Source organism: Colius striatus, chromosome 25, assembly GCF_028858725.1.
Source record: "Colius striatus isolate bColStr4 chromosome 25, bColStr4.1.hap1, whole genome shotgun sequence".
Taxonomy (NCBI): Eukaryota; Metazoa; Chordata; class Aves; order Coliiformes; family Coliidae; genus Colius; species Colius striatus.
In genome coordinates this window covers 2,353,983-2,376,531 of record NC_084783.1, presented here as the reverse complement: position 1 = coordinate 2,376,531, position 22,549 = coordinate 2,353,983, and the positions used below count along the sequence as shown (strand labels likewise).

The 22,549-nt window shown below is 47.2% G+C and overlaps 1 protein-coding gene across 7 annotated transcripts in view; it reads right to left on the bottom strand.

Annotated features, from left to right (window-relative positions):
- Window positions 1-5,100, bottom strand: part of PTBP1 (polypyrimidine tract binding protein 1) — a 31,392-nt gene extending 26,292 nt beyond the window's left edge. For 4 of the 7 annotated variants that reach the window (XM_062015102.1, XM_062015103.1, XM_062015105.1 and 1 more), the window contains exons 1-2: window positions 4,985-5,067; window positions 718-748 (exon numbers count right to left, since the gene is read on the bottom strand). In XM_062015102.1, the coding sequence (XP_061871086.1) occupies window positions 718-748; window positions 4,985-4,992 (39 nt within the window). In that variant the 5' untranslated portion in view covers window positions 4,993-5,067. Of the gene's footprint in view, window positions 1-717; window positions 749-4,984 lie in introns of all 7 variants that reach the window. The other 3 variants (XM_062015109.1, XM_062015108.1, XM_062015107.1) reach the window with 3 other exon arrangements.
- Window positions 5,101-22,549: the final 17,449 nt, after the last annotated feature.

Below are 22,549 nucleotides of genomic sequence, written 5' to 3'. Positions count from 1 at the left end.
ATCTAATAAAAAGAACTCACAGGGCTGAACTTACTGTAATCCTGATCCCAGAGCACTGGCTACAATGTTCACGAAGTAAAAGGAAAAAAACAACTTTAATCCAAGGAGTGCCAGTCCATCCTGCACATTCCAGCTCAACATTTCAGAGGAATGAGGAGCTTTTATCCTGTGAACACAACAGCCCATTGCCTCGAACAGCAGATAAGGAGGCTCCTGTCAGCACTTTGAGTTTCAGGGCTAAATCTACACTTTCAAAACCTGAGACTAGGAGTGTAAAGGTCATATTTACTGTACTAGCAAGAGAGAAAATCAACAGCCAAACAACTCCTTTTTTTTGTGGCAGAAGGATTTTTGACATGTAGCTGAACAGGAATTCATATAAACAAAAGAAATAAGAGTTTAAAGGAAAAAAGACTAGTTTCTCCATGGAGAAGCATTGCCTAGCACACAAACAAGCAGCATGGCTTGACATTTTCATAGGGAAAGCGCTGTTTCTGCAATCTGACAATTGATAATCAGTGTCCAAATGCCAAGAGCTAAATGCTGAGCCATAATAAAAGTTTCATATGCACGTGAAGCTAAATTAACTTCTGGTTAAAACCCATTTACGTGGTACCAGAAATAACCCTTTAAAGCTGAAGATCTACATTTTGTGAGGCTAAAACTAGGTCAGATGCTGAGCAGTGTAAAAAGAGAGAAAAAGTGAGAAGTGCCTACCTTTGTACCAACTGTTATATCTTGGACAATGCTGTAGAAAAAAGAAAGAAAAGGATTAAAAAAGTTAGATAGGTTTGCCACAAATATCCAGCATAGTTTACAGTAGTAAGAAAAAAGCAAGTCAAAGTGCACAGTTGTCTTTGCAAGTGAGCCAAGGACAGTTTATACAAAGGAAAATTATTAGATGGTGATGGTGGAGACCCAAGACCCAGCAGTGCTAGAAAAAGACCAGCTCTTCCACTTTCTACAGTGGAGCTTGCTCTTTTTTGCAAGAGTACCACAGGGACCAAGACCCAAAACCCCACCGTTAGCACAGCCTGGCTTTCTTCATAGGGACACGGCACGATTCAAACACTACCTCTGATTAAAGCCAGAGCAAGCGTGTCAAGAGTCAGCTCCATCACCAATACTCACTTCTGCAATTCTTAACCTTACATTCAAAGGAGGAACCTCTGCTAGGCTCTCATGAGGCAATCTCTAGCCAAATTACTGACTCAATAGTAAAGACTACTAATGCTACAACTCTAGTGGTACCAGAAGCAGACACCATGCCAACTCTGCTGTTTTCTCAGCCAAGCAAAGAGTCTGTGCAAGGCTGACAGCAGCCCTCCAGCCACACCAACATCACTGGGCCAGACCAGTGCCAGTCTGACAGATCGCAGCCAGAAGGAACAGGGAGGAGGTCCAGGCAGCTCCCAGACTGGGGTACAACCATCACACAGGCTTCCTTTATCAACTCTTTTCTACTTAGGAAAGCAAGCAGTATTTTTTCCTAACACGGATCTGAAGGAAGAAATAGTTGTTAAATGCTACCATATACACCTAAAACTCCTAAGTGACTTTATGATTAACATGAAAAACAGTGTTAGCTGTACCTCAAGCACAGCTTTCATCAGCAGTGCACATTATATACCCCCCACACATCAACTTTGGGCACCTTCTTTCATTGACAGACTCAGAATGGCTTCTCTACAGCTTGGCATGTTGTAGCTGGGTACCCATCCAGAGCACTGCAGCAACTACACGGTACTTTTCTGAACAAGGGCTCAAGACAATCTAAGGATTTCAGTTATACCCTTGGACAAAAGTTTTTAACAAACTCCAAACCGGTGTAAAAGCAGCAAGATGAGAGCAGAATGACCATTTCAGGTTGAGGTGTTCGCAGTACTGCCTATCTCCACTCCACTCTTTCAAACACCTGACCATAAATTCAGAGTTAAGGATCTAGAGGCTAGCTAATGGACCTGCAGGAACAAAACATGGCAGAGAAGCAGAAGACATGCTAGTCACTCCTAAAACAGCAATATGTAATGTGAAGTACAAGAACAATTCCACACAGTGATTGAACAATAGAGAACTTGCATTGACTAGTTCATTTCCCACCCTCCTGCAACAACTCACAGCTTTTCAGGGAATTAAATACTGCTCCATCTTATTAAGCCATTCATTTTTCACCAGCTCCAGAAATAAGCCGCAGCACAAGTATAAGCCAGCTCAGCTCTTCATACTTCCTCTTCAAAACCAACCCTGCCATGTCATCATAACCCAGCACTTAGAGCTGGAGTTCTGGGCTGACCCAGCGGCCGCTGCCAGAAGCCACGCGATAGTTCCTTCAAGCAAACTACCTGAGGAGCTCAGTGCGAGAGCGTCATGCCCTGCAATCCCCTGGTGTCTGCTCATCAGAGACAGATGGGTTTGCTGCACTGCAAGGGCCAGCAGTAATGAACTAATTAAACCCATCTGCACAGATCAGTTCAAAGAATCATAAACATTGTATTAGAATCACTAAATATTCCATGAAGACACGTTTCTTTGGTTAAAACACATCCATCAACTCGGTGATTTTCATAACCTTAAAATGAGGGCTATTTCTAGAAAAGCACAGTAAAAAAGGGAATCTCCCAAGTTTCCAAACCTCTCAGACTTAGCCCAGCACCATTTCTCTCACTTCCCGTTCCTCTCCTGGGCCTCACACACAGGAAATGTTTTACATAAAGGAGCCTTAGCAGGGGAGAGCATTTGAGATTATCCAACAGGAAGAGCTGTTTTATTTGCCAAGAGTTATTGATTCCTGGAATACTGTTGTTAACCCATTTGGTAACAAATCCCACATGAAAGCAGCACCAACAGTAATTAACAGTTTTTCCTTCGAGAAGTGTACACTGTACTTCCAGTTCACACGCCCTTAAACAAATTATCCTACTTTAAGCTTCATTCTTTTCTCCTAGGCCAACTTTAAGCAGGGGTTTAAAACTCTTCTCCTTTCCAAAAGAAGAGGCAATAAAGTCTTTCATAACTTTTTTTACATGGAACACAATCACTCCTATGCAAGAAGGGGAAACATTAGGCTCAGAAAAACCTCCAGGTTGTTTTCCAAATGAACTCTCAAACTTTAACCAAGCAACTGATTCGAGTAGAATCAGCTGAAGAACACAGCGACATGTCATTTCAGGTACTGCATGTCATTTCAGGTAGCAGCAGCAAGACTGAAGCCTGTAGCCAGAGGCTGCTTGCTGTCAGCCAGGCAAAAATGTAACAGATTTCAGAAGCAGCTTTCAAAGTTTCAACAGGAGACAGCATTCACAGAATCAAGAGACTTTGCACCCAGATCTTCAAAAGGCAGTGGACAATTAAGACTTGTTTCTACATTGAAGTAACTATTTTATCATACACAGTCAAGCAACTCTCCTGGGAACCACAGTGAAAATCTCTCAAACTCACTTTTTTTTTCATGTCCATGCTGAAATTTTTATAGGAAAACATCATTCAACATGGTGAGCAACTTGTTAAAAGAAGCAGAGCAACCTGAGCTACACTCTGGACTGTAAAAATTAATCACAAGAGACACGATTTTCATGGGGTTTTTAGATGAAAACACCGAGATGCCACTTTTTCCAGCGTGTAAAAGACCCAGACATGTGACTACGCCTAATTCTCACCAGACCAGTGTTCTGAGGCACCAAGCGAGGAGGCACTAATTTGGGCTTCCCGTACTTAAGGCTCTGGGAAAACAAAGTGCTTACTCGGAGGCCTTCACAAGTATTTTAACTACTGTGCTTTAGAAGAGACAAAAATCAGATGACTGTAAAAAAAGTGAACCATGTAAGAGAAACAGAGAGACCTCATTGCCTCGATAAAACACCAGGCTTAAAGCAAACGCTTCTGAAGCGAGACACTGGATGGTGTGGTGATTAAAGAGGAATCAACGCTGCCCAAGAGTCGCACTCCAGAAAAAAAACTAGTGTCAAAAAGCCCAGGAGGAAAAGTTGCATCGCGAAGGAGAGGCGGACAATGGAAGGAGGGGGGAGCAGAGAACAGCTCTGCCCTGCAGCTCTACCTACGGCTCTCAGGTAGCGCTGCAATGGAAGCCTTGCCGCCAGCCAGCCTCCGCCGCGCCCGAGCGCGTCACGGCCCCTCGGAAACTGATGCAAGAGTTGTGCTGGTGGAAAACTGCTCACAAAAGAAAATCCAGCCGGACCCCCCCACACCTCATCCCTCAACTCCACCCCCCCACACACACACACCGCTTGCGAAAGCGCCAGACAATGGGAGCACGGCCCGGCGGTGAATCAGCTGCCCGTCCCGGCGGCTGCCCCCCTCCCTCCCCAGGTGTGCCCGCTCCCGGAACCTCGTCCCCACACCCCCTCCCGCCGTGGGGCCGGGCCGCCACCAGCACGGCGCTCCCTGCTCGCACACAACCCCCCGCCCCGCACGCCCACGCGGCGCCCGCCGCCGGCCAGGCCCCTCATGAAGGACGCGGCCGCCCCAGCCGCACCCGCACTCCCCCCCCCCCAAATCCATCCATCTGAGAGCTCGGCCCCGCGGGGACGGGGCGGCCTCCCCCGGGGGGGAACCCGCGGCGGGTCGCGAGCGTTGCGGAGACGGGGAGGACGGAGCGGGGGGAGGGAAGGCGGCGGAAGCGCGCGCAGGACACGGCCCGCACGAGGCGCCGCGGTGGGGCCGCTCCCGCTGCCCCGATCCCGCGCCCGGGGGCTCCGTGACGGCGGCTCGTGCAACAGGCTCCGCTCCCGCACCGACGGCGAACGCCTCAGCCCTTCCCGCGTCCGCCGGGCGGCTCGGCCGCACTCTCGGCGATCCCCCCCCATCCCCCCCTGGCTTCAGGTACCGCCCCAGCCCCCGGCGCGGGTCCCGCACCTCGGCCGCCTTCTCCCCCTCTTCCGCACCCTACGAAGGATCCAGCAACATTGCTCCCCGGCCCCTGGCTCGGTGACGCCCGGTACTGAGGCCCGGGCCGGCGGGGACTCACCCGTCCATTGCACACGGAGGAGACCCGTCGGGAAGGGAGTGGAGGCGCCGGAATAGCAGGAACGAACCCAACCGCTCCGTGTTATAGACTCACAAAATGGCGGCGCCGCCCGGCCCGCCTCGCCCGCGCCAACGCCCCATTGGCTGCCGGAGATGTCACCTTGATGGCTGGGGCGGGGTTCGCCCGCCTTCGAGGGTTGGCGCCCTGGCGCCTCTCGCGAAGCCTATTGGCTGTAGGCGGGACGAGGGGCGGGGCAAAGCGCCGGTGCGCGGCGCGATTCGGTAGGTGAAGGGAGGCGGCTGGGGAGGAGCCATCTTGAGAGCGGGAAGGATGCCGAAACGCCACACGAATCCACCATCTTGATTGGGGGCAGGGCAGCGGAGAAACCGAGTTGGGCGCCATCTTGAGTGTGGGCAAAGGCTCCAACGTGCTCGTTGGGTTGTCGCTGGCAACGCGGGCCGGGGCCGCCGAGCCGCCTCCGCCATGTTGGGTACGGGCAGGGGTGGCGCGCGCCGTGTCCGTTGCCATGTCGAGTGAGGGAGATACTCGCCTCAGCGCCATTCGGTGAACGGCTTCGCGCTGCCGGTCGGGGCACCCTTAATGCTGCTCGACAGCACTTAAAAGTCTTATTTAAGATACAAGATAAAGTCTGCTTGTCCTGTAAAAAAAAAAGGAGAGACGGGAAAAATAAGAGAGAGAAAGAAAGACAGAACTTGTGAGGTAAGATACAACGCTGAGCTGCTCTGCTCAGGCATCAGGATAATATTTCAGCTCAGTTACAGTCCTGACACACTTTGCTGCACAAAACAGTCAGCTGGGCCTCAGTGGTTAATTAGATAACCTTGTTTCACTCGTGAGTCATTGTAGGCCTTACTTCTGGCGAGACTGAGGTAAAATCCACACATTTCCTACCTTTAAACCTCTAGAAGGTTTCATTTCCATATGCTGGGCCGTCTACAGTAGATTTAAGCCTGCTGCAGTGGATTAAACAGTGTTGGATACATTCTGTGCCTCCCTTCAAAATGACTGTTGAGTTCATGGGCCTCGAGACGAAAGCCCCTAAAAACCATAATGGACAAGGGAGCATTCATCCAGTTCTTGTTGTGAAAGGTGCTGAGGCGTTTACTTTGTCCTTGCACAGGAACAGACACTCAAGGACCAAGATCCTGAGGGAGGCTGAGCAGATCTTGGGCTCATCCTCCTCCCACCATCGCTGGTTCCTCTCCGCTAACCTTCCGTAAAGCAGTTTGCTTCCACAGATGAAATGCTGTGTGTCCCTGTTTAAATATAGACAATATTTGCTCACTGGGAATTCTACTAGCAATTACTCATTTTCTTTGCCTTGTCATAACCCTCGCTGTTGACTGCAGCACAAGAATTAATTGTCCCAGGCCTCGCTACAAGTCCCTTGTGTAGCATTGAATCAAATATCAAATGTCCAGTCCACATTGATCTTGGCTTCGTTAGTTGCAGCCCTGTTTTGAGAGTTTCTAGGCAACATAATACTGGTCTTACGGTGGAAAGGATTCTTACCTCCCCAGCCCACTGCTTTTGACAGTTTGGTGAAAACATTTGTACAGTCCTGCCTCTATTATCAGTGGTAAACAGTAGAACGTTGGTACAGATCAGTGCTGCTGATGGAAGCACCTCAGCTGCAGCAGCCCTGTCAGGTGTATGTACAGAAGAGGTTTTTAAAACACAGATCACATTAAGTGTGGAGCCTTACCCTTGGGCAGTGTTTCTGCCTAATGTCAGGTAAGTTTGACAGGTACAGACGTGCATTTTGTGTTCTCATTTCTTTCTGAAGTGTACACTACACACATGAATATGGAAAAAAAAAACAGTTAAAAGTGAAACTTGTTATTTTTTTCCCACACTGTGGCTGTGTTGGTGCCTATGGCCAGATGCCTTATTTTCTCAGAGAGTGGGGCAATGCTCAGATTTTTTGGTACCTCTAATTTCCAAGTCTGATTTATTGGGCTCCCCCGGCCATTTGGCTCTTGTTCCATAGGTGAAGCTTAAAATGGAGAAAAGGTATGTTTCTACCTCTTGCTACAGGCAACTGAAGGCTTCTGAAACCAGGTTACTGCATATGAAAGGCTCAGCTTTTGCTACAGATAAGAGATTTACAACTTAGATGAGACAAAGAATGGGAAACTGATGGGATTACTCCATCCACTTTAGAGTTGCTGAGTGCCAGAGAGATAAAGTGATTTGATCAAAGCAGAGCAGGAATTTAACTCCCATCTCACAAGCCACAATGCACTTTCTTGAACTGTGCCTGCTTTCAGCTGTATTTCCCATGGAGGTGCTTCACTTCATCTTCCCTTCAGAATAATCTGTTTGATATACTGTAAGTAAGAAAGCCCTCCATAGTAGAGGATGATCTGGAGACAAAATCATTCCCCCTTTACTTTAAATATGAGGTATTTCAGTCCAGTTGTCAAGAAGAGTACCCCAAAGAAAGGGAACCTGTTGGATACTGATCACTAACAAGAACAATCCCTGATTTCCTCCTGGCTGTAGGCATAGTTTACTTCATGTGCAGATACTTTAGCTGCTTTTCAGAGATCTTCAAGCAAGCAAAGATGCCATCAAAGCATTTCTACTTCCCAAATACCTCTCCTGGGCAGTTGTGGTCTTGCTTGAAAGGGTTCCTGCAAGCTCACTTGATTTTCCATAGTTCTCTGCTGATGATGCAACAGTTTATCAGACGTTTTCCTTTCACATTAAGGGATTCTTTTAGACAGCAGCTTTTCAGATCTTATGGTAGCAAATTGACTAGTGATACTATTGGGTAATGCACAGCCTTTCTCTGGGCCAAACAGGAAAAGACATTTAACAATGAAATAATGCTCTATACAAAAAACAAACCCCAAATCCACACCAAAACAGCCCAGAGGAGGACCTGCCTCCCTGTATTTGTTTTGTTTTGAAAAAGAAAGTCACTTGCAAACGGTCATGGTGGGGGGGTAGGCAAAAGAGGAGGGAGAAGGGGAAAAATATGAATCAGCTTCTTTTGTACAATCCAGCAAAATGGTCCCACCCTCCTCTGGCTCGGGTTACTCACTCGCCTTGGCAGGACACACCCAGGTTTTTCTCTTTTTAAGCCCTTCCTGCCCATGTTATCTCTTTGAATTTCACTTACCATGCAGGGAAGAAAAGGCAACTGAAACAAAAAAAGACCCTTTTCCTGCTTTTTTTCCTTTGTGTTTTTAAAATAGCTCTGAAGCCTGTGCTACACTCACAGGACACTTTTCTACATAGCTATGGTCCCTTGCAAACTACCAAAGGCTTTTTCCTCCTTCTTCTTCCACTCTACATTTCTATCAACAACTGGAAAACAAGACCCCTCCTAACACATGGTGTCTGGTCAGGAACCTCAACTTCTATGACTTCTGTGCATAATGATATCTCCTTGATAATGCTTTTAATGACAATTGTTTTCCTGCCATGTTCCCCTCCTCCCCTCTTATTCACAGTCCTCGGGATCCTAAACCAGGAAACCTTCTCATACCTGACTTTGCTACCAGGTTCTCAAAGAAACCTGAGGAGGCAGGAGGTGTTTCAATCACTTTTGCTTCTTAAACCCTTTTCAATTAACACAGCTGTTTTGTTTAAAGGAGTATTTACAGCAACATCTTAGGATGCCAGAACATTCTTTTGTGTGTCATTCATGATGCCACATCACAGCTCTGGAAATGGTTAGTGCAGTGCTAGCAGAGAACGAGCAAACTCATGGCTGCATCTATCAGTCCAACAAAAGGAGGCTTGAGGCTTCTGATCAGCCAACCAGCTCACATAGGGTTTGACATTGCTGAGAACACAGATATCTTCTCCCTCATCTCATGCGTAAGGGAAAGGGAGAGGGACCAAAGGTATCCTAAGCAGTGCAGGCAGGACTGGGGCTACTGGAGGAAGAGGTGTGGGTCCATGGAGAGCTGGCTAGGTTAGCTCCAGTGCTTTGGAAAAGATCATTTCTTAACTGCAGGTCATGTCATAAGTTTCTAAGCCCTGTGGGTTTACAAGTAGCAGACATCATTAGCAGGAGAAGTATTTTTCCCACTGATCCATAAGAGTTCAACAGCATAAACTGTTATCAAAACCAACTGGTAATTGAGAAACAAATTGGTTTGGAATCGAGATTAATGTGCTTTCAGTATTAAACAGAAGCAAATGTTTCTACCCAGTTTACAAGTTCCTTAAGCTGGATTTTTATGACAGCTGAGCCACCACAGCAGGCCTCCTTTCCAGGGACAAAGTTGAAAAGCACTTTGCAAACAAGTGTACTTGCACTTGAAACTTTATTGTATTGCCATTGCACATTCTGATTTCACCTTTTAATGGGGCTGCCAGACTCCATCTCCACCTACTTTTCGTGCTGCAAGTAGTTACATCAACTTAAAATGTAACAGATAATCACAAGAGCTCATTTTTTATGTTTCTTTCCTTTCTAACGTGCCACAAAATGAGAGACTTCTGTGCATGCATTACTTTCTTGTTATCAGTCCATGTTATTTCAGAACTTCCCTGTCTTTGCTGCTCCTCACCATGCTTTTGGGTGACTCATTTCCTCTGAAGGATGAACCAGCCACTTCCTGGCAGTTCAACAGCAGACGTGTTTTTTTTCTGGAGTGGTGTGGATTAATCTATGGTTTGGTTAAACCCCTGCAACTTACACAAGAACTGCAACTCATAGCAGAACTGCAACTCTTTGCAGCATTCTTCTAGAGATAATAACCCATCAGTATGTGTTGCTCAGGGATTGGGGCTTGCTCTGCTTACTTGGGCCCAGGATCTGTGGAATGATTTAAGTGCCATCCTTCCAGTCACTGCAACCCATTTCTTCTCTTAGTTCAACTCATTTTGACTCATAATCAATGGAACATTAAAAAAGCACCATAGGGCAAAGGTGGTGATCTTTCAACACATATCTAAGCCCAGAGGTTTTGAATTGTCTAGTAAGTACTATAAAGATTGCACATTGGCATTTGAGAAACCCAGGTAAAACCCAAAGTGGGGTGGGCTTTCTTGTGTTAGATGCAGGTTACTAGAAGACTGAGCCAGTTTCTGTATTGATTCTGTGCCTGTAATTCCAGCTCTTTCCTCCAACCTGTGTTTCCAGTTTCCCAAGTCAGCATTTGTTCATACTTCACTTCATGATTCTGTTGTGGACAGGTTGCTTCCACAACACCACGTTGTAATGCCAGCCTGGGCTATCACAAACTCTTTGAGCAGCTTTTTGCTGCAAGTTTCTCAATTATTCTGTTATCCTGTCATTTCATTTGCATGTTTAGATTCATTAGCCTGTCATACATCTGTACTGTTTGGGAAGAAAACCCACACAATAGGGATACTGCCTCTTGAGTCTGAATGTAGCACATGTTGTAGGGATGAGTACTGAATAATTCATACCACTAATGATTTATTCATGCCCCAAAGCTGGATACCTCCTCTGTGAGTTTCCATTATCTCAAAGAGAATGCAGGTTCCTATTCAACTCTACTTGTCTTGGGAGCACCAGTAGCAGCCCCTGTGCTGGTGCACGAAGCTGGGTCTCTTAGGCAAGTGGAGCAGGCATGCAGGAGAAACCACTCCCTCTCTGTGGTGTTGCTGAGGCATTTCTGCTCAACACACATGAAGCTCTTGCCATTTGAATGCCACATCCATCACCCTTGACACAGACACTGAAATGCAGGGACATTCTTTTGGCAGATTCTTTGCCAAGGAAGGTGAGTGAGCAAGCAGGTTAAGCTCTGTTCCACCAGTACACACGTCAAGGGAGACGCTGGGGTCACCACACAGGATATCCTGAGCATGGAAAACAGCAGGCCATGACTGTGATTCAATACCATGAGCTTATTCTCCACAAGAAATTGCAGTTTTCCATTGTAAAGTTACAGATTCTGAAAGAATTAATAGAAACATAACGAGATTGTTTCCCACCCTCTCAGGAAAGCCTGCACAGATAGCAGCAGTTGAGCCTCATCTCTTTCCTGTCTAATTCAGGCTATCAGAAAGATATGCCTTTCTGTCAGACCACGACCTGAGTGTCCTGCCCTAGGTGAAGGTTTTGCAAGGCATTCACATTCCATCTGTCTAGAAAGTATGAAAGATGATTCTGTGTTTCAGCAAAGTCTCCAGCCCCACCGGCAACACTACCCCTAGCCGACTGGTACCACCACGTTGCCTAATTGTTTATCCTTTAACCCTGACTTCTTTTGTCCTTGGAACAGACTCTGCATCAGCACAATTAAAAATGTCAAACACGCTTGAGAAACTCTCCAAGTTGCTAAAAATGAATGTGAATTTCCTCCCCACAGCCACGCTTCATCTTTCCCTTACTCTGGCCTCAGCTTTACAAAGTGGTCTGCTTCCAGCCCTTCAGCATAGTTTGCATTCCACTGCCAAGAATGAACATTTATTTATACAAACAACCATCCTTACAAGCACATCTCCCAGGCTATCCTAGGGCAGGGAAATGAAGATCATTTCTCTTCTCTCCTGAAGCTGCAGATCTGCGTTTCTTTTTGCTTTATTCAGGGGCAGTTTTTATAATGAAATGCAGTTCCTGTGCTACAAATCTGCTCAGAAATGGACTGGAATGCTTTTTTTTCACCCCCATTTCCATGCAATTTGATTGTATTATCCTGGTGCTAGTTACCTGATAAACTACTTCAGGGGTCTTAATGGCTCAGCAGCATAACTCACACAGATGGGAAGCACCAGTGCCTTTTTCTCTCAGAAACACACCAGTAACCTGCTTTTTCCTCAAGGCCACTGCCAGGCTGCTGGGTTACATTCCCTTCTTCCAGCAGCCCAGCTGACATTGTAAGAGAGATCAAGGGTCAGGGCAACGGCAGCGGCCAGGTGAGCAGCGCGGTGACAGACCGGCGCAGGCGGGAGCCTGCAGCTCATCCATTATTTCTGAAGCTTCTCCATTGCTCACCTGTCAGAGCGAGGTATTGTTCACTGAAACACTGGCTCATCGCCCGTGTCCCCTGTCTTCAGGTTGTCTCCCTTTGCATCTGCCATTTCAATGGATGTTACACAGATGCTAGGTGATTCCAGACGGGGGAATTTCATAGTCTGAGCACAGTCCATCTCAGTGAAAAACAGACTCTAAAAGAGACAGAGACACCAAGAGCATCTAGGAATTGTGCAGCAGATGCATAAGGCTGCACAGTGCTCACTCCCTTCCCGTAAGCAAGTTGGGGTTTGCTGTGTGTGAGCCAGCTTCCATTTCTCAGTTGATATAATTGTTTGGAACTAAGAGTAATATTTAGATTGATAATGTTCACAATTACCTCCACTGGCAAATAAGGTGAAGTGGTTTTGTTGGGAACTCTGACTTGCATTTCTAAAGCATCCTTCTAAGAAAAAGAAGCATTTAAGCAAGTTCTGAAGGATTCAGGGGTTTTAAAAAAAACAGTAACAGCAAGATGATCTTTTAGAATATAGTCCCAATGCTCTGTTTTTTAGGGAGAAAACACAGCCAGCTTCTTCAGTGATACTGCCAAACCAAAGTCAATGAATGAATTAGGAATTTTTAGTGACTACTTTCCATGAATCATTACTGAATATTTTATGGATCCCATTGCTTTCTTAGTAAGCTTACTGCTGCAGTTGGCAAAGACATATTTACTTTTGCCTCAGTATAAGTCATCAATGTTTTTCTTCTTTTCTGTGATGCAAAACAAAGGGCTGATGTCCTTTAAGAATATCCCCATGACATGCAAGGATATGTACACAGATCTAAATAGATCTTGCTATATTCAGGAACAGGTGCATATTTCTAATCAGGCTGTGTGCTCATTAGCTAATACATTCTTATCACCACTAATATATAGCAGGAGAGAAAAACCTCATGTGGAACATGTGGCTGGCAGCACAGCACCACCTCCTCCTCACTAACTTTCTGTTCTAAGCAGGATTTATTCTTCACCTGCATGCATAAATCACACCTTCCTTACCAGATTCTTCTCATGGCTTTTGAATTATTCTTCATTACCTTTTTATCAGTGAGTGAACTGGTAGAAATTTCAGCAATGTCCGAAGAGGTGTCCTGTCACCTAAAGGTGTTTGTGCACACACAGAGACATACATCAGTACCTCTGTGTGTATCACAGAGTATTGGCCATGTGGATTCCTCTGTATTTCAGGATGCAACACCCTGACTAGTGTAGTAATTCCCCATAAGAGAGGAAGAAATGACCCCAAATGGCGTGAAGTAGCCCAAGGAGAGAAGCACAGAGACACACCAGCTCTGTTTTGAAGCTGGCAAAATCATGCACGCTCTCCCCCCCTTCCTGAATACTTCTTTTGGATGACACAGGAGCAGTTCACAGGCACTTCAGCAGTGCAGATGAACTAAAGTCCTTGTTTCTGCATTGATTCAAGAACAAATATGTCCAAATACATCTGAAAAAGCAGGAGGACTGACACACCAAACCACTGTGTGCCTGCCATCGTGCCTGCATTGTCACCCAGGCTAATAAAGACATCATTTTCCCAGGGCTTCAGCTCTATGAAACACAAAGCTCCAAATGATTTCCTACTTGGATCAAAGATGTGTTTGTTCCAGTGCCACTTAAGTTTAAAAGGCAATACTGGGAATGAATGAAATCTCCCCAGTGGCAGCTGCTGAGGTTCAATTGGTTTGTCAGTGCTGTAATTATGCAGCGGACGTTGTCTGTTTGCTGGCCCATATGTTCCTGAAGGATGTTATGCAATGGAGACAGCATGGAGAAGCCTTGCTCCCAAACCTAAGGGGCTTTGGCTTTTGTGGTGTGAAGGCTTGCCTGTGTTTTAGATGGTGAAAATGCTAAGGAATCTCATGTTCTCATTCCAGACTTCAAAATGGAATTGCTTTATTCCATCAAGCTATATGGAAGTGTGTAAAAAGGAACAGTGGCCTATGTCCACTAGCCTAGATGGTTTTTTTAATCCTAGATTTTTAATATGGAGACTGACCACTTCTGAGTATTGCTTAAATGGTTACAGCAGGCCTCTGAAAGCGAGTGCTCTCCTTGGCTCATGGCAGGAGCTGTCACTGCAGTCAATGGCAGGGTTTGGTGTGACCCTTGATGCCAGGAATGCAGGTGGCTTCATGTCCCATCAGCCACTGTGCAGACCATCCACCTCTCCCCCACGTTTGTCTTTGTAGGTTAAGATCTGGATGCTGATGAGAAATGTCTGCTCATTTCATCAGTCCTGCCTTGTCTAGTAGATTGTACACCAATTTTTCTGTGTTACAGACATGAGCGTGTGGTAAGAACTCCAGAGTATTAAATTAAGCATTAAAAGAACATTAAGACATGAACCTGCAAAATGTGAAGTCAGGGAGAATTGAGAGCACTCGAGATCTCAGTTGCCAGAGGAACAAAAGAAACACAATATCCTTTAGAATGTTTAATAATTAATTTGCTAAGATGCTCAGATAGTGGGGCAGCCAATGCAGAGCATCCCACGTGAGGGGAGCTTGTGTCAGCCAAGGGGCTTTAACAGCTACACCAAAACAGAGGCACAGAGGCTGAGAACTGGCAATTTTCTGCACAGCTTCCTGGTCTGCACACCCTCCATGCATTCCCTAAACATCATTTATAGGTGCTCGTGTTAAAAACACAGCACTGGCATCATACAACAGAGGCTCCTCATGACTGGGCTAGTTAGAAACATCCAAGGGCACATCTCAGCTGTTGCAGACTGACTCCCTGCTATTCACATGCTGCAGCAAGCACCTAAAGCCAACAGGATGACTTTCCTGAGCTGCAATAGTCTTCTTACAGAGTTGGGTTTAATTCAGAGGGCCATTTGCAGCTGAAGCTTCCTGCTTTGAGGTCAGGATTTAGAAACTACATAACCACTACTTCATTTGCTGAGAAGATACTTGTTAATTCTGCAACAACTAGAGGTCAGCTAGCAAGATCTTCCCTCTTCAGTTTTGTGCTCTCATAGTCACCAAAGGAACAAAAAGGGTTTTGTGTAAGCAGAGCAGCCCAGCTGTGGCTGTGCCCCAGTCCTGCAGTAGCCAGGCCTGCCTTCCCAAAAGCTTGGCCATGCACAGAGTTCTATTTTCAGTTCCCCATTTAGGCTTTGAGGAGCCAGCAGCTGAGAGGATTTTCTAAGCAGCATTCACTGATGCTTCAGTCATGTGAGCAGGCCTGCTGGAAGATACAGACACAGATGGGGATGTGGTGCAGGTTTGGAGAACGTCTTCAAAGTCCAGTTTCAGAAGTGCCTTTTGTGCCTCTGGGCAACGTTAGCTGAAAGCTCCAGGTCCAAACCCAACGTTGGCTCCATTCTGCTTGAATCTGTAGAGTGGGCTTAATTGTTTGCTCTTGCTCATGCTTTGGGAAGGGTGTTAGCACTGCTGTAGGATGAGGGTTGGCAGCCTCTTATGGATACTATGCCAGAGTGCATTTTTCTTTTCCAAATAAGCAGCTAGGTGTGCCAATGCTGGGGTGTGCTGCCTCTCCAAGATGCAAGATGCCATCCATCTGTGGCATTTTTCAGCTAGGAGGCTCTCAGCTCCTGCTGAATGCAACACTCAAGAACTGAGTGACAGAAACTAGGAACCACTGCTTCTTGCTGGTGCCTCTCCAGCCAGTGCCAGCCTTGAGCCGTAAAAACTGAGTGCAGACTCAGCTCTTGGGGCAGAGAATTCTTTGCTTATTGTTTCCATCCCATGCAGGGGATCTTCAGGTTGCTTTAAGATCACTTATCTACAGAACTAACATCTCCTCTCTCCATTCTTTCTAGTGGGATTCTTCTGCAGGCTGCTGTGCTCCACAGGAAGCTTCCTAAAGCACCTTGTGTGACCTTGGAGGAGGTAAGAGATAAGGGGTAAGGGAGAGAGTGGTACTTTCAAAACAAGGACAACAGTAGAAAGTTAAATAGGACCAAAGGCTGCAAAGGTGGGCAGCCTGCAAGGCTCCCAATTGTCCTGTCAGCATCGCCAGATGTCATTAACTAATGAATCTGCCTGTGGTCAGAAACCAGGGGTGCTGCTTGGTAGGATGTTCTGTGAGGGATAAGAACCTTTCCTTCACCTGGACACTGTACCCTGGGTTTCCCTGTGCTCTCCCCGACCTGCACCTGCCTGAGATCCCAGGTGTGTAAAATCTCACATGGAGGGAACTTTCCCTCCTCTGAAAGGTCCTTGTTTACCAACAGAGTTATTTCTTCCACCTCCAGGAGCTATTTCCCATCACATCCTCAAACCTTCATAAACAAGGAGCTAGCTCTTTGCCTGTTGCTAGCCAGACTAACTTCTGTGTACAGCCCCAGGCCGAGTCACCACAGATTTAAAGTGCTTCTGAAGAGGTGAAATCCTCCAGCCTGGAAATGAGTCGAGATGTCAGTCGCTAAAATTGTTCTGTATTGTAAAAAAGCAGGTTGCTACATCCCATTGTGAACAATTGGATCTAATTACAAGTCACAGATTGACCACAAATGCTATGTAATACCAAATTTCTGCCACATTCCATCCTGAGTGTGTTGTGAAGGAACACACTGCCTCTCTTTTGTGGGTGGGTAAACACCTGATGTGGAGCAGAAAGAAAGAGTGCTTTGGCTCAGGTCAAACAGGGAGGAATGGGTGCTGGGCCCTGACTCCAAGGGCTGTGGTTGAAACTTTGGATGTGTGTCCACTGGTTAAGTTTGGGTTAGTTTAGCAGATGGGAGGAAACCCCTCCCCTGTGCCACACTGTGGTTTCAGTTAAACTTTAAAAGCCTGCTCAGAAACAGATAAAACTGCAGCCAACACTTTGACAGTAAATTTAAGCGAGATTTGCACCTTCCCCTTTGGAAGCTCCCAAAGTGGAAGTGAATTTGATTTACAAACAGCTGCAGGCGCGGCGCAGGAGCAGAGGGAGCCGAGGGCCCGGGCACCCTGCGCCGGGGGATGGGCCGTGGTTCGCGGAACGAGGCCGAGTTTCCCATCAAGTTGGTGCACGGAGAGGTCAGCGAATCCACGCTGGGGGCTTCGCACTGCGGGTTTGCTGTTTTCTTTCTCCGCAGCTCCGGGTGCAAAGGTCCTTAAGCAGGAACAAGGAAGCGCTTTAGGTCCTTCACCCTCGCCGTGACCGAGAAGGGACCCTGACCCTGCACTAACAGCCGTGTTTCCCCGGCGTGGGGGCAGGGGCAGGGCTGTGGCGCGGGGGCAAGCAGAGGCCGCTCCGGGCCACCCCGGCGGGCGGGCACCGTGTCCGGCGACCGAGCTCCCTCTGCCGGGAGCGGCCAGTGGCGGAAAGAAGCAAGAGAACCCGAGTTTTGCAGCCCTCTTGACTTCTTTTTGAGCCCGCTGCAGTCAAGCCGCACTACGCTGCGAGTACTACACGGGTGAGGCTGTAGTAGGAGATGGCGACGTTGTGCCATGGCTGACAAAGCTTGTTCTTCAAGGGAAACACTACAGAGAGTGAGAGAAGCGTTTAAGGGAGTAGCAGACACTCCTGCAAGTGCCTTCTTGCCAAAAGACATGATCCATGAATGAAGTGAGAGGAGATCCTTTTCATACAAATGGCTGCTGGGGAGCACTCGAGTTCCCACAGTCAGTTCTGTGCTGATACAATCCGAGGCTGCAGGACTGAAAGTGACAAATCCCAGGACAAAGGAACCAAAGGGCATAGAGAATTGTTACAGAAAATAACCAGCCCCACTCTGCCCTGGCAGCACTGACCCTGAGCGTGAAGCTGCTCTCAAGCAGCAGCTTTAACAGAGTAACTAACACGGTCATTATTAACACCGTAACACTTTCTGCCCAAGTAACAGATTTGCCCTTCACTAATTTCAGCTTTCCCCCTTCTTCCTGGGGAAAAGAAAATATTAGGTGCTATTTATAGAAGTGCATGGGTTTAAATGAATTTTTCCCTTTACTACAGCTGGTTTTAGTGGTTGATTACTGCTTGTTGGACCAGGCAATCCTTTGCCAGCTGGCTGCAGCTTTTATTAGCTCTTTGAAGAAGACTCGATTTAGAGCTCACAGTTACAAGGATAGCAGCTCTGTAATGCAGCCCCTCAAGTGAAGACATAATTAGAACTCACCAAAAAAAAAATCCCGTGTCCCATTCTTTGAACAAAAAAAGCTCTTGTTTAAGGAATGTGATGCTCTAGGCTAATATTTAACAGCAGCCTCTCTTCTCTCAGAGCTGGTGCAATTAGACCCAGCCCTCCATCAGATACACTATTATTTTCTGGAAGCATCTCTCAAGATGGAGGAATGCCACCCTGTAGCAAACACGGGATGGAGCCTGGGAATTGTGTCCCTGCAAGCAGGGCAGGAGGTGGTGGGGGTGGAGCAGGAAAAGAGCTGAAGAGGTGCTGAGAAGGCTCTTGTACAGGGAGGGGGAGGAGAGAAACAAACGTTGCAGAGAACAGGAAAAACGATGTGCTGGGAAATGTTTTATCCACCCCAAAGGCCCTGGCTAAGAAGTGGTGTGACAAGCTCAATGATACTTGGCAGCTACGAGCTACCCCTGCTCTGCTCTCAACTGCCGTCTTGCAACCAGATGCGTTCAAGTACAGCTTCACCTCATTCCTGCCCCTGACACCACATCCCCTCAGTGTCCTTCACCCCGCTCCTGGCAATGAGCTCCCTCTTATATGTTTATTTTACAGCTGTCCCGTGTCCCTCCACCTCCAGGGAGCGTTTCTCAAGTGAGGGGGAGCACACACAGTCCGTGCCAGGGGAAGGAGGTGGGAGTCGAGTTTAAGAGCTGCTGTTCTGTATCCTGTTGTTTTCCTCCCGGGCTTGTTCCTGTTTCCTGCACTGTCTTATCTGGAGCTGAAAAGCCAAAGCCCTCGTATTTACTCACTTTGTGCCTGCCTCAGGTTTCTCATCTGTGAAACAGACATTACAAGACCTAAGAGAGACATAGCTGGGGCTATTACAGGGTGGAGGGACAGGAACAGAGTAGTTAAAAGGCGTTCAGTGGCTGTACAATTAGTTTCTTTATTTAGTTATCCTGCTTGCATAAGCCTGGGGATGGCACAGAGGGTTTCTAAGAACCCTCAGCTGCACAGAGTCCACTGAAATGTAAAGAGAGTAAGACTGAGTGTTTATACTCTCAGGTGTTTGACAGACCTTACAAGAGAATCATTTTCAGAGAGTGCTGGATATACTTCCCACCCTCAAACAAGACACAGGAAAGTCTTAGAACAGAACAGGCATTTCAGTGCTTTCAGTCAGCCTCGAGTTTCAGGAGCTCCACTGAACTACCATAGATTTCTTTAGAATGACTTGGCCACCTTTTCTTGAATAGAGATGTAAAATGAGCATATACAGGGCTGACACCTTGCAAGCTTACTGTCCAGACCAGAGGCACGAGAAAGCAAAATCTTGTAGTGAATTCACTTCACTATGGGTTGTATTAGTGCATTAAATTCCCTATGGGTTAAAAAAAAGCCAGAGAAAACATTTACCAGGCAGCTTTGGAATGTCCTGTTGTTCTGCACAGAGGTGTAGGTCCCTTATCACATGGAAGCCTCTCCTGGAAAGACGATTAACACATCACTGACAGCCCAGCAGATCCTCAACCAGACACAAGGCTTCAAAACAAAACTCAACCTCAGAACCTGTTTTCCCTAGAGGTCTCTTCCAACCCCTACCATTCTGTAACCCTCACCCAGAGGGAGCCTGGTTTGTTGGAAGCAGGTGAAAATTGTGGCAATCATCAAGATGGATTTTTATTAACTGAAGAGCTGAGCAGTGTGTGGGTTCAGCCTTGGTGGGTAAAATACACACAGCACTTTTTTCTGCTCAGTAACTGTAAATTCAGCCTAATTCCACTCAACAGTTGCTTTGAAGGCACTTTCAGCTGATGTAAATATGAGAGCAGGGAGTGGGCTGAAGAAGTGTCCTCAGCTGATTACCACAGCCTTTATTTGGAACTAGATATCAAGAGAAAAGAGGCTTTTTTTTTTCTTTTCCTCAAAGAGATCAGGAAAAGGAAGACATGTGCTTGGAGATAAGGAAAGATAAAAGCATTCCATTTAAAGCTGCCCATGATAGAAATCAAGATGTTCATCTGCCAAGCCACTGATTTCATGGCCTGACCACACAGAGCTTCCGTTTCTGTTACCTTTTCCCACACTCACTGTAAGCACCAACTTACTGGCATGGCAGCTCCTCTGAGTTTGTCCAAGCAGCTCAGCCCTTTAGGGTGGAATTACACAGGTTGGACTCTCTGACTGCAGGAAGGAAAAAATTGTTCTCCTGCAAATTCATTTCACACTCAGGTTTCTGAGTCCCAGGGTCAGGCTGTGAATTCCCTGTCCTTGGGAGGTTTGAAGATGGCTTAGACAAACACTCCTCAGGAGAAGTTTGGGCAGAGCTCATTTGTGAGGAATGAGGACAACTGAAATGGCTGTTCAAGGTGACTTCCAACCCTGCTTTCTGTGACTCATTCAGAGTGAGATCACAGTGGCAGTAGATCCTATAGAACTGCCTGGATGAACAGAGGTCAAGAGCCCAAAGTGCAGTTGTTGCTTTAAACCAGGTTGCTTTTTTGTCTGTTATTTGTTGAGAGCAAGCAGTGGGTGTCAGTAAATTCTCTGAAAACCTTGGCATGTTCCACAAGCCAGCATCCTAAAATTATCTGTAGGGAGCCCAAAGGAGGAACAACATATGGACTGATCCCAGAGTAAGCACAGAAGGGCAGCAGCAGTTTCACCCCAAAAGGAGCAGTGCCAATGCTTCCCTCTCCCTCAGGAAATACAGCTGCCATACTGCAAGAGACTTGAGCTATGCTTTTCTCTCTAGCAGGGACATTTCATTCCCTGCCCCACCTCCTGAGATCTGAGAGGGTTCTTCTTGTGTGCTCCATTCTTGTTTCCTTTCTTCTTTGGGTTGGGCTTTGCCTAACTACCAACCACTGGCTGATTGTTGTGCAAGTGTTTGTCATTGTAGCCATTACCCCTGCCCTGCTCAGGCAGCAGACAGGCTCCCTCATACTGGCCTTTTTTCCCTTTCCCTTTCTGCTAGGGAAACTTTTTCCTGAAGGTTCTGCATGCTTACTCAGGCTTCCCACCCAGCAAAACACATTCAGCTTTGGCATCAGTGGATCCAAACACCCACTTAATATGAGAGCAGGTGGGTGAGTGCCCATCCAGCTGTGGCCTCCATGCTGCCACTCCTCAATCTCTGCAAGTTTGGAATTACCAGAGGCACCAGTAAACCCACTGCTAGAGGGCTTCTTCTGCACACAGGAGCTTGGCCAAGAGGCATTTCACCATCGTGGGGCTTTGTCTGCATTTGGTTGGTGTCAGCCTCTGCTGCTGGATGCTGAGGATGGGGGTATGGGAAGGAGAAAGGCAACTGCTCCTGCTCCACAGCCATCCAGGCTCCCTCAGGTGCCCCTGGGCTCCTCAGACCATCTTGGAGGGTGGTGAGGGGGTTTGGGTTTGGGCAGACAGCCTCGGGGAACCCCAGGTGACCCTGTTCTGGTGCCAGGCAGGAGAGGAGGGGGGTAAGGGCCTTCCACCACATGCTTTCCACATCCTTATGTCACAGACACTGGCTGAGCCACCACACTTCACTCTGTGCACAGGGCTGGTGGCCACCCCTGGGCAACCTGGCCAGTCATGTTCTCACTTCTCTCCCTCCAGGCAGGGCTCCTCAGCCTCACCTGAGTCTCCCCTCACCAGGAAACACAGCTGGAGGAGGCAGAGCAGTAAAGGCATCAGCCTCTGCCTCAGATGCTGGTGCTCACAGGGCTTCTGTGACAAGCTGTCCCTCTGTTTAAGTAGCACACTCATGAAATAAATCCCCTCAGACAAACACCGTGCTCAGGGATTACAGAGCAACCCTCCAGCTGTCAGCCAGGATGGGCTTCTCCCATCTCCCACAGCTTACTGGCAGGACAGGAGCATGTGGAGCAGGAGCCCCAGAGGCTGCAGCTCAGGCACTCGGCTGTCTGCACGTGCTGCTCCCCTTCCCAGCCACCACAGGCCTGTTCTCACCAGCAAGCTGTGTCATGGTGAGGCCAGAGCTGCTCAAAGAACCAGTTGAGACGAGATTCCCGTGTCCAGTGTTTTCAGTCTGGCATCTTTTACTACCAGGAAATGCAAAGCTTTTAATTAATCATAGACTAAAGGTGCCTGGAGCCAAGAGTGCCCATATGAACTGTAAATGCACGTGGTGTGGGTCACACAGCAGTGTAAGGCTCCTTGGCTCTCTGTATGTTGACAGTAAGTTTCATGACCAATTATGCTCTAACCAGTCACACTGAAATGATGAGGACTTTCTAGCCTGCTACACAGAACAGCTCCAAACAGGGAGAGTGGCAGATTGAGTCTGTAGTAAATGAGAGACACAGATGTAAATAATTCCTTAGTTAGGAAGCTTCCTTTTCTTTTTGTTACTTGAAATGTCAGAACCTGAACTGGCTTCACTGTTTGTGGTGCTTCTGTTTCTGCATTTCCCTCCATTTGGAGAAGTACAGGCTGCAAACCACAGCACTGTGCTCAGAGCACCAGTGCTGACAGGAGCATCTCCCAGAGTTTGGTGCTTAATATTCTTGTTTCAGTGTTTAAATGGTGTTTCACCTTCAGTGTGCTGCAGAGGCT